General features: G+C 43.1%; 1 protein-coding gene across 1 annotated transcript in view; it reads left to right on the top strand.

The window, feature by feature from the left end:
- The first annotated feature begins 3,316 nt into the window (after positions 1-3,316).
- CHAT (choline O-acetyltransferase) overlaps positions 3,317-13,757 on the top strand; it is a 31,600-nt gene continuing 21,159 nt past the window's right edge. Inside the window, exons 1-4 of the mRNA XM_041474993.1 lie at positions 3,317-3,379; positions 9,390-9,581; positions 11,687-11,805; positions 13,232-13,285. Coding sequence (XP_041330927.1) covers positions 3,317-3,379; positions 9,390-9,581; positions 11,687-11,805; positions 13,232-13,285 — 428 coding nt within the window. The remainder of the gene's footprint in view (positions 3,380-9,389; positions 9,582-11,686; positions 11,806-13,231; positions 13,286-13,757) is intronic.

Here is a 13,757-nt window from a genome sequence, read left to right as displayed (position 1 = left end):
GGAGAGCCCGGCTGTGCCCGACTGCCCCCGCCCACCCTCGGGGGACACGGCGGGCACTGGGCGCAGCAGCCGCACGGGCGCAGCGGGCGGGCAGCAGCGCAGGCAGCAGCGCCTGTTGCGCACAGCGGGAGGGGCGGTGGGGCAGGGCCGGGCCGGGCTGGGCCGGGCGGGGCGGGGAGGAGCCAGCGGCGGCGGAGTTGAGCCGCCCTCCGCACGCCCCCACCCAGAGGGGACCTGGCCGCGGAGGAGGCGGCGGTACCTTGGACAGAGCTGCCGCGACTCGCAGAGCCCGCCCGGCGGCCGCTCCGGAGCTCCCCGACGAGCAGGTACGGACGGGCGGGCTGCGCGCCCCGCGCCTGCCGCTGCCCCGACGGCGCGGCTGCGGGAGAGCCTGGGGCCGGGGAGAATGAGGGCGGCGGGTCCTGTGGAGCGGAGCCCAGCGAGCTCTCTTCGGTGGGTTAGGCGGCACCCCGGCGCCTCCCGTTTTGCCGCCGCCCGAGCGTCCCGCCGCGACGGGCGGTTCGGGAGGTAAAGGGCTCCTTCGGGGCTGAGGCGTGGGAAGGTCTCGGGACGTGCCGGCAGCCTCCGGCGGAGCGTGAGCGCTCCCCGAGGGGTCCGGCGCTGCCATGGCCCGCAGGGAGCTCACGGCCGGCGACAGGGCGGCTCCTGCCTCCGCTCGCAATGTCTACTGCAGCGGCAGTACGCGCTTCACACGTGTACTCCTGACAAGGCATACATTCCTCTTAACTTCATGCATAGGTTCCTGAGAACTTTAAAGCTTATCCTCCTGATAACACAGAGTGAGGATGAATGGATGGGGACTGAATGTATTGCCCCAACAACACCATATACTGCAAGCTGCCTCCCGACTCCATCGTGTCAGGAGAACTCAAGTATAAGCACATGGGCTTATTTTAGTCCTCCTCTGCTATCTGCTAACGGAGAGATCAGTGCCTTTTGTTATGGATTTGAGTTGCTGCTTTGAGCTGTGGGGAAGGCCACCCGGCTCCCCAGCCTGCTGGGACTCGAAGCCACTGTGCTAAGCTGCTCACCCTAGCCCTCCAGCTAAGCCAGCTGTAAAAAAAAAAAAAAAAAAAAAAAAAAAAAACAGCTGGGATTATTTTTTTCTTTTTTTGCCTAATAACTTTGACAATGTACCTCACAGCTTTCTAGTGAGCAACTTTGAAGTCATCTTGAATTTCTGCAGGATTTTCTCCTGTGTCAGTTTTCTTGTCCTTTATTAAGCAAATACAGGATTGGGTGTGATGCTAAGCTGTCAGCACTTGAACCAGAGACAAAGCCTCCGTTCATCCCCGCAACAGAGAAAAGCACAGTTCAGGCTACCACCTCCAAACTCTTTATCACACTATTTTTACAGATATGCAGGGCTGTTAGTAGTAGCACTTCCCAGAGACACTGAGCCAATGTAGACTTTCAGTCAGCGTGACACCATATTGCAGTTTGACAAAAAAGCATAAGGAAAGAACAGAAGTCCCAGCAAAAAGAATACCCGTGGGATTTTTCCTTTAAGGGAGCACAGTTTGAGGGCTCTAAAGACAAAATGGCTGCTCTGTATTTGAATGCAGGTGGGGGGGCTGAGGCCAGCCCATAAACAACTGGGCAAGCCAACAGTCTTCCAAGAGTCACAGGATGTGCATTATTTGAGGTGCTTTGAACCTGTGTTTTAGGAATAGAGTGCATGGCTGAGTGATGAGCCCTGTGCAGCACACAAGAGGAGCGGAGCAGGGCAGTGAGTTAATGTGGCCTTTCCACGAGGGACATCATCTCTCACCTGGGTTGAAATTGTAAGCAGATGACAGATCAACACGAGTCTGCTGTGTGGCTCATTGCAGGGCCCCAGGGACATCTCTCAACCTTATATAACCTATTTCACAGCACATGGCCCCGCTGGCAGCCAGTGCAGGACAGGATCAACACAAGGTGTCAGTGACCACATACACATTGGCAGAGCCATGCTGAAGCTGCAAGGCTGCAAAAGCCAAGCTAATTCCTCAGTAGAAGAATAATCCACAGCCATCTCTGCCTATTGCTAAACAAAACTCTTCAACTCACTTTCATGCACTGTAGAGTTTAACCCAAATTGTTCTTAAAAGCTGTTGTAGACATAATTTCAGTGCCCTAAATGTAATAATTCCAAAGATTACAGAAAAAAAAAAAATCTACACAGTCAACACGTTGTCTTTTGTATGTATTTTGCATACACACAGTGCAAAGTAATTAAAAGAAAACAAAAAATTCTCTAATCCATCAAGACCTGACTGAACACAAAAAATTCCCTCTCCTTTAGCTGTACTTATGTACTGTCATAATTAGGACAATTGCTTGGTGTGGTCACTAGTATATCAGAAAAAATGTGCATGTCAGATAGCTTATCGCTGCACAGAAAAGAGTGAAGAGGCATCTTTAGAAGTGAAAACCAGGATAAGCACAGTACCAGAGATACATGAGTGGAAGTATTTGCTCTGTCACAGATAACTTTTGTGACTTTTAGCAGGGTAAGCCATCTCCCTGGATAAGTACATGCTATTTGAAAGACTGCTCTACAAAATGGTTCAAACCCCTGGTACAGCAGTCCTCCCACAAGCCTTCACAGGCAGGCTCACAGGGTCCCCCAGCCCAGACCTGTGCCCCAAAGCACTGGTACCTTGTGAGATTCTAGGCTGCAGAGGAAAAAGGCTCCATCAAGCTCCTTTTTACATCTTCTAGCACGGGACCTCACTGTACCCATGGAGCAATGCCATGAAAAATACATTTAAAGGCTGTGGTGCTTTCATATGAAATGGTAAGGGGAGGAAACACAAGATCCTAATATAGAAAGATGCAACATTACTATTACCTGTGTCAACATAAGTACATTCAAAGAAAAGTCCCCTCTTTCCTCCAGCTAACATATAACAGTAATACAAAGCATGCAGATTATGCCACAATAAATTGCAAAGTAAATTACAGTGACAAAATAAACCATGCTGAGAAGGGACCTTTTATGAGTGTCAGATAGTCCTGAATAAATAAATTTATAGCAAAATGAGACAAACAATGTCAGAGCAATCTCCACAGGGCTCAGTTTAGCTACTTTGAATGTTGTACTTCTATTTCTCTTCAAGTTTGCATTCTGAAGCTTCTGTGTGTGTTTGCACAGGGAATACTCCCCTAGAACATTTTGGTTATAAATAATGGGTTACTCACAGGACTTTAAATCTTTTCTGTTTCCAGAACTGAGGCATCAGGCTCCGTAAGTGCCCCCAAGTGACTTCAATTTCTGTCCTCAACGAAAGATACCAAAAGAAATGCAGGAATGCCTGACCTAGAAAAAAACATGCAGAAGAATGAGAAAGATTCATGCAGTAAAGATGAAAGAGTAAGTAACTCTTTCTGGGAAAACAAAAAGGAAAAAAAGAAGATGACTTAACAACTTTTAGTTCTGTAAATTAATATCATAATTGTAACCCAAGCTCTGTTCTAGAGCCAGTTTCTTCATTTCAGGGAACACCAGTTATCCTGCAACAGTTTATAGCCAGGAACCTTGATCTAACACTAGTGCTTCTCATATCCAAATAAACTCTTTCTCCCAACATCCTCTGAAGAATTACAGTAAATAAAATATTATTATACAACAAATATTTTTATACTGCAAAGTCAGAGATGACATGAAATTATTCATGCTAGTACAGCACTATCAAACTATCACATATGATTCATTTTCAAGCTGGTTTAGAAGGTGCTGGATGTGTATGCCTGTCAATAGTCGCCTCCAGGGTTTTTTTCCTAAGCAGAGTCATGAACTGTACAGGAACCTTACCCAGAAAGATAGGGCAAAAGCCAGGTATCAAAAAGAAATACTAGTTAGCACATCCATTTCCAATGACCGAGAAATCAATGACAGAAGAAATGTCATTAGACATAGCTTGAGACTGTAGAATTGCCATTCTTTTATTTCTAGGTGTATTACAGGCTAAATTGGATTTGCATTTCCATTAATAACAGGTAATTCTATGACACTTTCCATGAGTATCTAAAATCTTTGGTTTCTAGATAGGGAACATAATGCATCACTGACTTTTCTGAGGATGTCAAAAGGCAGAGCTGGTACTTGAGCTCAGAGGACACCCAGTCCCTGCCTACTGTTCAGAGCATTTCCTCTACACCCTCCCTCCCTGCATGCACTGGACTAACTCTGAGCAGCAGGTGGGACAGGTAACTGCTAGTCCTTTCTTCCACCAAAAAATCACACTGCAGTCCTACTAAAATGAACATCCATTACAGCAAGAACTAGCAAAAAAATATGAACGTTGCCTACTTTAGGGATGGGCAAAAATCAAATTAGAAAAATAAACCCTCCAAAAGTTTATGGCCTACACTAATCACTAATGGACAAGCATGCTGCATTAGATGACCATTTCTCAACTAGGTGACACAGCTCCCTCCCTGAGGAACCACACTTAGAGCATCACAGCCTCTTGCAGCTTCCCAGTCTTCCATGAATTACCTCCTTGCTTTGTTTTCCCACTGTCCCCATAATTGCACATTGGCAATGGAGAGAGAGACAGGAAGACTGAAAGCTGGTCAGAATCCAAATTGATTGTGCACTACATATGCTTATACACTATTCTAGGAAGGCTAGTAATTTTTTACTACAATGATTGAGTTAATCATCACTTAAACAAACTTATACATTTTAGAACATCTCTTACTTGCAGAAGTCTTGATGTACTTTTCTGGTAGGTCTTGCTTTAATCTTCAGCTAGTCTTGGTTTAATCCTCAAAGTTCTGTTTGTTCTTGCCAAGGCATCCTGATGATCACATCTCTTATGCTAACCAGGTCCAAGGTCCATCATCGGTCTTGTGTGTCCCAATAGCTTCCTCTTTTCAATCAAAACCACACCTTTAATGGCCTTATTAATTAATCTCTGCAACATTGAAACAAGAAAGGTATCACAATTAATACAATTATTATGGGAGACTAAACAAAAATTAATCTTAATAAGAATTAACTTATTTAAACTCTATTATTATAAAAATTTACTGAAAATTTGTCATATAACAGTTAAACATCAAGGTAAATAACATCTGAAAAATTTACAATAAAATGACCTCATTGAAACTGTGGAGTAAAAATCAAGCACTTAATAAAGCTGACAGTGGAGTTTTATATACTAGTTCTAGTTAAGTCGCAAATAACTACTACGAATAAAGTTCAAAGTTAGTCTTGAAAGTGATCTAAAGAATCTTGAACATATGATTTACCTAATTACTCTCAGTGAACTATGCAGTTTTGCTATGTTATTAATATGTAGGAAAACACCACTTTTACACAAACACCTTTGAATTTTTCAAGTAACAATCCTGTTAAAAATCTCAAATCACGTGTTACTAAAATTAGAAGATAAATGTTAACAGAGTTGGGATAGTATGTAGCATCAGTTGGTATTTTGATGTGCTATAACTTCAGCATGCTGTGCCGGTCAGACTGTGCTGGCTGGTGCCAGGCTGGGGGGGGGCACAACCCCTGCAGCAGCTTTTAAAGATTGCTTGCATGATAGATTTAAGTTTGGCTTAATAACATAATGGGATATAAACATTGAAGGCTAAAAAATTAAAAAATTTAGTTACATAATTCTAAATATCTGTACCAAAAAACTCACAAGAAAATACAATATTAAAAAGGCAACTAACTAGAAATATAACTGGTTTGACTAAGGCAAGGTGTCCTTCAGGGCTTTAGATCTGTATTAAGTGTCGCCTTTGATAGCTGGCCTGCTCCTTCCAATGCTTGAAAGCATCTGGGGCACTTCAGCCAGGGACCATTGTGGGGGGGTGTCTAAGGTCCCAATGACTCCTACACAAAATTTGAATGCATAAAAATTCCCCACAGTGTCAACACATCCCTCCCTCACAAAACCAGGGAGACAGAGAGCACAAAAGGTTTCACTGTGGCAATCTGCCCATCAGGCCTCATAATCTGCACTACACGTTGTCTTTGCTGGAGAGCACTTGAGGCACAGACAGTAATGGCCAATCACTGGGCCGTTGCCTTTTTGAGATAAGTCACATCTGCTCCAGTATCAAGGAGTCCTGTTAGAATTATGTCCCTGCCTTTCAGAGCCACTTTGCATTGGCATGTGGGATGCTGAGATGTGAATGTTGTGTCCAAAAAATCTCCGGGATCCCTGTGGAACCAAACCCCCTCCTCCCCTCTGTTCAGCTGTCAGGGGGGCAGATAGGGGTGCTACCAGAAAAAGTATGATTTGGGCTGTATGGCTCCCAGCCAGGACCACACAGGGCAGCTGGGGGGGTCCAAGCCATGACCTTAATTTCCCCAACCAAGTCATAGAGTCAATAGCCCCAGGGAGAACAAACAACCCTGTTATCCAGGTGGATGATCTGCCTATGATCAAAGCATGCATATGCTGTCCCAGTCCGAAAACTCCTAGGGGAAGCAAATGAACAGAGGAATCGAGTAATGCTACGTGATGTTGTTTGATCTGTCCAGTCCTGTGCTGCCTGGGGTGGCTGCACATAGGTCAGCGACACTTGTCCGGCGGGCAGGGTGTTGGAAGTTGGCAGGTGCTCCTGGTTGCTGCATCAGCTGTGGGATTTGTGTCACTGCGTGGTGCTGCTCTGTGCTCCAAGATGAGTTTCCCTGTAAGGCTGGTCATTCTGGTGAAACTTAGAGCAGCACAGACTAGCACAGTGAGGGCCTTTCCAACAGTGAGGGCATAGACCCGGGGCTTTGGGTTTCTGTGCTTTTTGGCAGTCTCTTTTAATGTGTCCAGATTCCCCACAGCCAAAACAAACCAGCTGCTTTCCCGGGGTTAATTTCAGGGCAGCAAAATCATCCGCTATGCCTTGCCCCATGACTTGATAGATGATTGCCGTGGTGTGGTGTATTGTTCCCAGGTGGTTGCATGCTTGTATCAATCGGAGTAAAGTGGGCTCAGGTTCAGAAGGCAACGATTTCAAAAGGTGACTACAATCCTCATTGGCGTTTTCTATGGCCATTTTGAGGAGTATAACTTCCCTTGCTTGATAATTATTGATTTGTCTCTCCAGTGTTTGTTTTAATCTGTCCACAAAGTGCATACAGGGCTCTTGCGGACCTTGTTTGATATTTATGAAGAACTGTTGAGGGGTTTTGGCATCAGGAACCTTAAGAAAAGCAAAATAAGCTGCATCTGTGATACCCTCTAAAGCTTCTCTCATTAAGGCAGCTTGGCCATTAGAAGTGGTATGCCCCATCCCCCATGCCCCCTACCCCAGCAAGGCAGCCAGGGCTTGGTTCACATGCCCTGCTTACATTGTAATTAAATTATCCAGTCCTTTTTTCCATTGTGCCATAAATATGGCATATTGTGTTGGTGTGAGCAAAAGATTTGCCAAAAACATAACACCATGAGAACTCACGAGGTGAGTAGTAAAAGTTGCTCTTAATAAATTACTAAAGTAAGTGCACCCCAATCCACATTCCACTGCGGTACGGTGCAGTTCCTCAGTTTCCTAGGGTGAGTGACCTAGGGGCTCCCATTGTGGATTTCCCCCCCTCGGGCCAAGTCACATGAGGGCCATAAAGATTTCTGCAGCCGTGTCAAAGTCTCTGTCCTTAAGGGCTTTCTTTTTCATCTGTAACTAATTGTTATGCACATCCAAAGGGAATAAGTCCAGGGTTGAAACGGTCCAGCTCCCATCCACTGCTAGAGTCAGTGTCTGCCGCATAAGCGATGTGTCGGGCAGCTCTGGGATCGCTGGTGGTATGGCAGTGGGACTGGAGGTGGTGACTGGGCTCTCTCCCTGTGCTCATCAGGGAGGGTGTGCTGGACGGGATGGAGAGTGGGACCTGGGCAGGTTTTGATCTGGCACGGTTGCCAGGACCATCTCAGCGATAGCCTTGCAGGCTTCCTCGCTCTTTCCCTCCTTTTTAATCGCATCCATGACCCCCCTCCAAGCAGGAAGCATTCATAGCTCTGGCTTGTGGCCAGGCAGCGTAGACAGGTCATAGAGTTTTACGCCAACCTTGTCCCAGAAGCAGAGGGTAAATATAGAAGAAGGGATGGCACCGGGGAGTGTGCGTGACATCCATCATAAAAGTGACTTAAGGTCATGCTTTAGGATGGGGGAGCCATGCCTGCCCAGAAGGGCAAGCATGGTTTCACAGACATCTCTCTTGTTGGACGTGTTCTGTCCCATGGATCAGCTCCCTGGCTCACCTGGCAGTCACAGCAGATGGGTGATTGTGGGCCCAAACACGCTTCTCTCACCATCACAATCAGTTCCAGGGGCTTGCCGATTGCAGCCAGACAGGCTGTTCCTTCTCCTCATGCAAAGCACCAATTATTGGCAATGGAGAGAGAGACAGGGAGACTGAGAGCTGGTCAGAATCCAAACTGATTGTGGACTACATATGCTTATATACTATTCTAGAAAGGCTAATAATTTTTTACTACAATGATTGGATTAATCATCACATAAACAAATTTATGCATTTTAGAACATCTCTTGCTTGCAGAAGTCTTGTTGTAATTTTCTTTTTCGGTAAGTCTTGATTTAATCTTCAGTTAGTCTTGATTTAATCCTCAAAGTTCTGTTTGTTCTTGCCAAGGCATCCTGATGATCACATCTCTTATGCTAACCAGGTCCAGTCTTGTGTGTCCCAATAATTGCTCTGGCTTTTACATGACTAATTACACTTCACTTTGTTAATTCTACATTTAAAAACAAAGGAAACTTAATTGCATGGACAGCATGGAACTCTTTTCTTCCCAGATACTATTGCTCCAAACAGGGTAAGGATAAAGTATAAACAGAAACATGTTATCAAGCCTTCCAGGGGGCTTCCAGACTGACTGACAGCAGAGGTTTGGCAGGGTAAAGTACAAGCTTATTGAGGACTGTACGTAATCAGTACTAATAAACAGGTATGTTTTCTACTTCTATAATTGTATAACCATTAATATTACCAACCAGACAAGTATTAACCCATGGTTTTACTAACTAAAAGTTTATCACAACTTCTTTTCTAAGGAAATACCTTAAGATATTATTTTATTATTTTGTAATGTATTTGCAGATTTCCTAGAGCTTAGCTCAGGGTATTTGTTTGCATCATGCTTCTTTGTCCTAGGATTTCTAGAATTTTTACCAAGGAATAGTGTCCTCGATAATTTTCCACTAGTCCACTGCTCTATCCATTTCAAAGCCTACAAACAGTATATTTGTATTAATCAGGCCTCTCAACTCCTAAAACAGAATAAATTCATTTTAAAACGGATGTGACATATTAATCAGCAACAAAAGAAAAAAATAAGAAAACAAAAGAGGACAGATTGGAAACAAGTAGAATTACTCACCAATATATATTTCTTTTTAATGACTAGGAAGTGCCAAAACTTCCAGTTCCACCACTGCAACAGACCTTACACATGTACCTACAGTGCATGAAACACTTGGTGCCAGAGGAGCAATTTAAAAAGACTAAAGCCATTGTGGAGAAATTTGGAATTGCAGGAGGCCTGGGGGAATCTTTGCAGCAAATGCTTGAGGAAAGAAGTGAAAAGACAATAAACTGGGTAAGCAAATGCAGTAGAAAAAATACTTGCTGTGTTTGATGATGCTTATTTTCAAGTTCTTTCTGGTGTTCTCTATGCTATCACTGTTTTCTTTCAGCAGGTCACTGCAAACAGAGGTCATTCTGACAAAGGAATATTTCAGATGTAGTAGGCTAGATTTTTTAAATTATGTTAAAATCTATGTCATTATTATGTTTTCAGATCAGCAGTTTGTCAACATTAATGAGGACATTCCTTCAACTTAGGTTCATGCACAGAAGTGTCACAACACTTGTAGGAAACACACCTTTTGGATGTCATTCCTTCCTTCACCTTAAAAACAGGATTTAGAATTTTTATTAGAATGAAAAATTCTTTCTGATAAGAAATAATATTCTTTCTGATAGGGCTTTAAAAGTGCCTTGCACAGCCATCTACGCAAAGTTCTGATCCACTCCAGTTGTTCTGGAATGGAATACTTCATTATAGGAATTAGTCTTTTAAAATTGAGCTGTTATTTGCCATTCATTGTCACACTATACCTATGTAGTTACTTTGCCAAATATGCACATACATGTATATTCATGTACATTTATCACACAGACCATGCTGAGACCTTTGCCTTTACCAAAGTTCAGCTCTCTGCTTCCCAAGGCAGGCAAATTAGGTAAGCCACAGCTAAAGTAGATTTTACCATTCCACCAAGTTGCAGTTCATCCTGCCCTCATTAACCATGTTAGAATATGGCAGTTGAAAATTAGAGTTTTATTGAAGTCCTTCCATTCCAACAAGGAAAATGATTCTATGGATTCAGTGAAACCCTGCAGGCTTGTTACTGATGTCAGTGAATTGTGGTTCTCCCTTTTGTGTGACACACAAAAAACTCCATCGAATTGCTGCTACAGTCAGGGAGAAAAGGCTACATTGCTGTCAGTGCTTTCATTTTAAAAGCAGTGCTTAATTTGTGAACAAAATGCTGTCCAATCTTATTTTCATATTGTGATCACAGAACTTCATGGTGGCTAAACTAACCAGCATTTAAAAAGTGTTCCTGATAAGAAATAATATTCCAGAAGATGACTGCTCATTTGAGCACTTATAGCATGAAAATTACAGAGGAAGGATGCATAAGCATTTTCTGAAATTGTGACAGTTTTAAATACTGGCTATTAAAATACCTGATTCTTAAGGTAAATTAGAAATGGTTTTATTTGGAATTTAACTTGCCAGGAGTATATCTTTAGCATGTTCCCCCGAAGACTCCAGAGACTGTGGGGGAAGCATCTGTTCTAACAGCAATGAAATATCTCGGAGGAAAACTTTTTCAACTGATGCATGCATTTGTAATTATTTTTGCATAATTTCGTTGTTGTTTATAGTTACCATATGCAAAGCCTGCCCTCTCAGAAAGGCCATTTGATCTTTTTATGAAAACCTCCATTTTCCAAATAATGATTCTTCAATCTCTCCTTAGACATAAAGGAATGCAGTTACTGTTCATCTGTGTTTTCAATAAAAATGGTTAGAAATTTAATGTGTGTCTGTCTGGGTCAAGAATCAGCAATCTGCATTTGTGTCAGTGGACACAAAGGGAATTCTCCAGGGGCCCTATCCACGTGCTACTCTCTGCAGGATTGAACCATTAGGCTTGGGAAATTCTTCTTATGCTCTGTCTTGCTACAGGACAATATCTGATGGCTAGCAATGGAGTATCTTGGCATCATTCACAAATATTTGAAGCCCCCTGAGAAAAGGCATCACTATTAAAACCCTGGCCCTCTCTTAAGCATATTCTAATTGCTATGCAAGAGTTAACATGTTGTATTCAAACATTTTCTGGTTGTAGAGAGAAGCAAACAGCAAAATACCCAAAGCACCACAATTTGGAGCTTGTGTAGTTTTTAATGGAACACACTGTAAATTGCCATTGATTGAGAAATAGGATTATGGAATTGCGGCTGACTTCTGCTGAGCTGAGGTCACAGAGCCCAGACTGAAAATGCTCAGCAGCTCCATTAATCAGAGCCCATGGCTGACACCAGGAGCACCAGGCACTGTCCCCTCACCCCAGACTGCTTTTCTGTGTGCTGTTGGCAGCTTTAAGATGCTGTGTCCCCTTCCCTCAGGTGTTTAACTACTGGCTGGATGACATGTACCTCAACAACCGCCTGGCTCTTCCAGTCAATTCCAGCCCCGCAATTATCTTTGCTCGTCAGTATTTCAAGGACATAAATGACCAGCTGAGGTAATGTATTACGACTTTGCAGCTTTTGCTAAATGAAAGGATATTTTAAATGTAAGGCTTTTGCAAAAAGACAATCAACTTTCATTAAAAAATAAGGGCTGTAGCCATTAAAGTGATTTCCTATGAGGCCTGCTGACTGAGGTCAGTGTTTCTGGGGTAACTCATACTGATATTCAGAAAGAAAGATGTCATTACTATTACATTCATTGTATGAAAAAAATGCCAAGGGATTTATATTTTTAAGGAATATTTGCAAAGCTTTTTACTGTATGCGATTCAAGTAAACCACTTTGTGATGAAAAAAAATGCTAATTTCTGACGCACAGTTTCAAGGGAAATAATCTTCAACATGGCTTCACTATGACTTGTAGCCACCCTGCAAACTGAAAAGGCCACACTGACATTAAATTGTCCCTCTCAGATGCACAAAAGGGCACCAGAAACACTGGGGATCTAAGAATAAGAATTCAGAAGTCATTATTCCCCAAGAACACTGCTTCCTTCAGGCCTATCAGTCCCAGCTCTGAACTGATCTTTCTACTTTGAGCTGTTGTGGGCAATTACTATCATTTAAAAAGTGAGAAGGTAAGCACCTAGCCAAGCACAGAATATACCTCTCCAGACACCCTTAAAACAGGATTCCATTCTTCAGCCTTTGCCAAAACATTCTTCCTTTTAAAACAGTAAAAATCTACCTTGATATAGTGCAATTTTCCTCTTTGTTTTTAGCACTCTCTAGCTACTCATTACTGAAATAATTAACTGCATATGAATTTATGCTATTATAAAACAGCCAGAACCTTGAAACAAATATGCATTATTTTAACATTTTGCATAGACAGCTAATGCATATTTTTACTTTACTTTAAACATAACTATAAATGCTTCCATTTATTACTGACTAAATTTAGTGTGCTCACATCTTTCAAAAAACCTCCACTTTGCATTTTCTAATGCACGTGCTTTAACAAGGAAATATTTTTCTCAGAGCCTCCCATTCTGACACAGTGCAAACGGACAATGTCAGGGAAATATACACCTGTCCAGAGCTCTGCAGAAAGAATATCTGCTTAGGACAGGAAGTACTCTAATGCTGGACAGGTTATGAGTATTGATATTGAAACCCATGTGAGGATTCTATTAAATATTCAGTCTCTGCTCCCATTCTCTAAATAAGCACTTTCAGGCTTCCTCCTGTGGTAGTCTGTTTAACCATTTGAAGGGACTGTCTCTAGGATTTCATATTTCTTTTGACATGAATTAATTTAGGTTTTGGGTGGGGGCAGGGAGCTCTTCTTGCCAAGCCAGAAGACTTTCTCTCCTTATGCTGTGTCATCAATCATTCAGGCTTTCCTCTGTCTCCCAGAAACAGCCCAGTGTTGCCAAATGACAAAAGACTGATGTCACTTCTCTCTGCTACTTGCAGGTTTGCTGCCAATCTCATTTCAGGAGTGCAAGACTACAAAGCTTTACTGGACACGTAAGTGGCTTGGAAGGAGAGCTTGAGTATCCACAGGGCTTCTGATTCAAGGCTGCTCTCAATACAAAGCTGGGCTGTATTGCACCTCTCCACCATGGGGAAGGGCTGGGGCTCCAGCATGCTTCAGGGCAAGAGCTTCAGCAATATTTTATGCCCTTTCTGCTGTATTCCTGCAGTGTAACAGATTGAAGAAGGATCCTTTTTGATGGCTAGCAGCCATCACTCTGGCAGGCACAGTGCAGCCCAAAAGAGCACAGACAATTTGCCTAACAGAGTTACTGAGAACACAAGAGGAAGCCTGTGCTTCCCACACCCACAGGGCAGCAGCACTGTGGTTACACAGCCTGCACACCTTTCCAAGTATGTGGCACTCTCCACATACTGCACTCTCCACTTACAACAACACTGTCCCACTTCCCTCCCCCCAGAGAAATAACACATTCTAACAGGGAGTGAAGTCTCACCACAGAAA

The sequence above is a fragment of the Pyrgilauda ruficollis genome, unplaced genomic scaffold (assembly GCF_017590135.1).
Source record: "Pyrgilauda ruficollis isolate IOZ18807 unplaced genomic scaffold, ASM1759013v1 scaffold11, whole genome shotgun sequence".
NCBI classification, from domain to species: Eukaryota; Metazoa; Chordata; class Aves; order Passeriformes; family Passeridae; genus Pyrgilauda; species Pyrgilauda ruficollis.
Note: the sequence above shows the minus strand (reverse complement) of the source record. Positions and strands in the feature narration are given on the sequence as shown.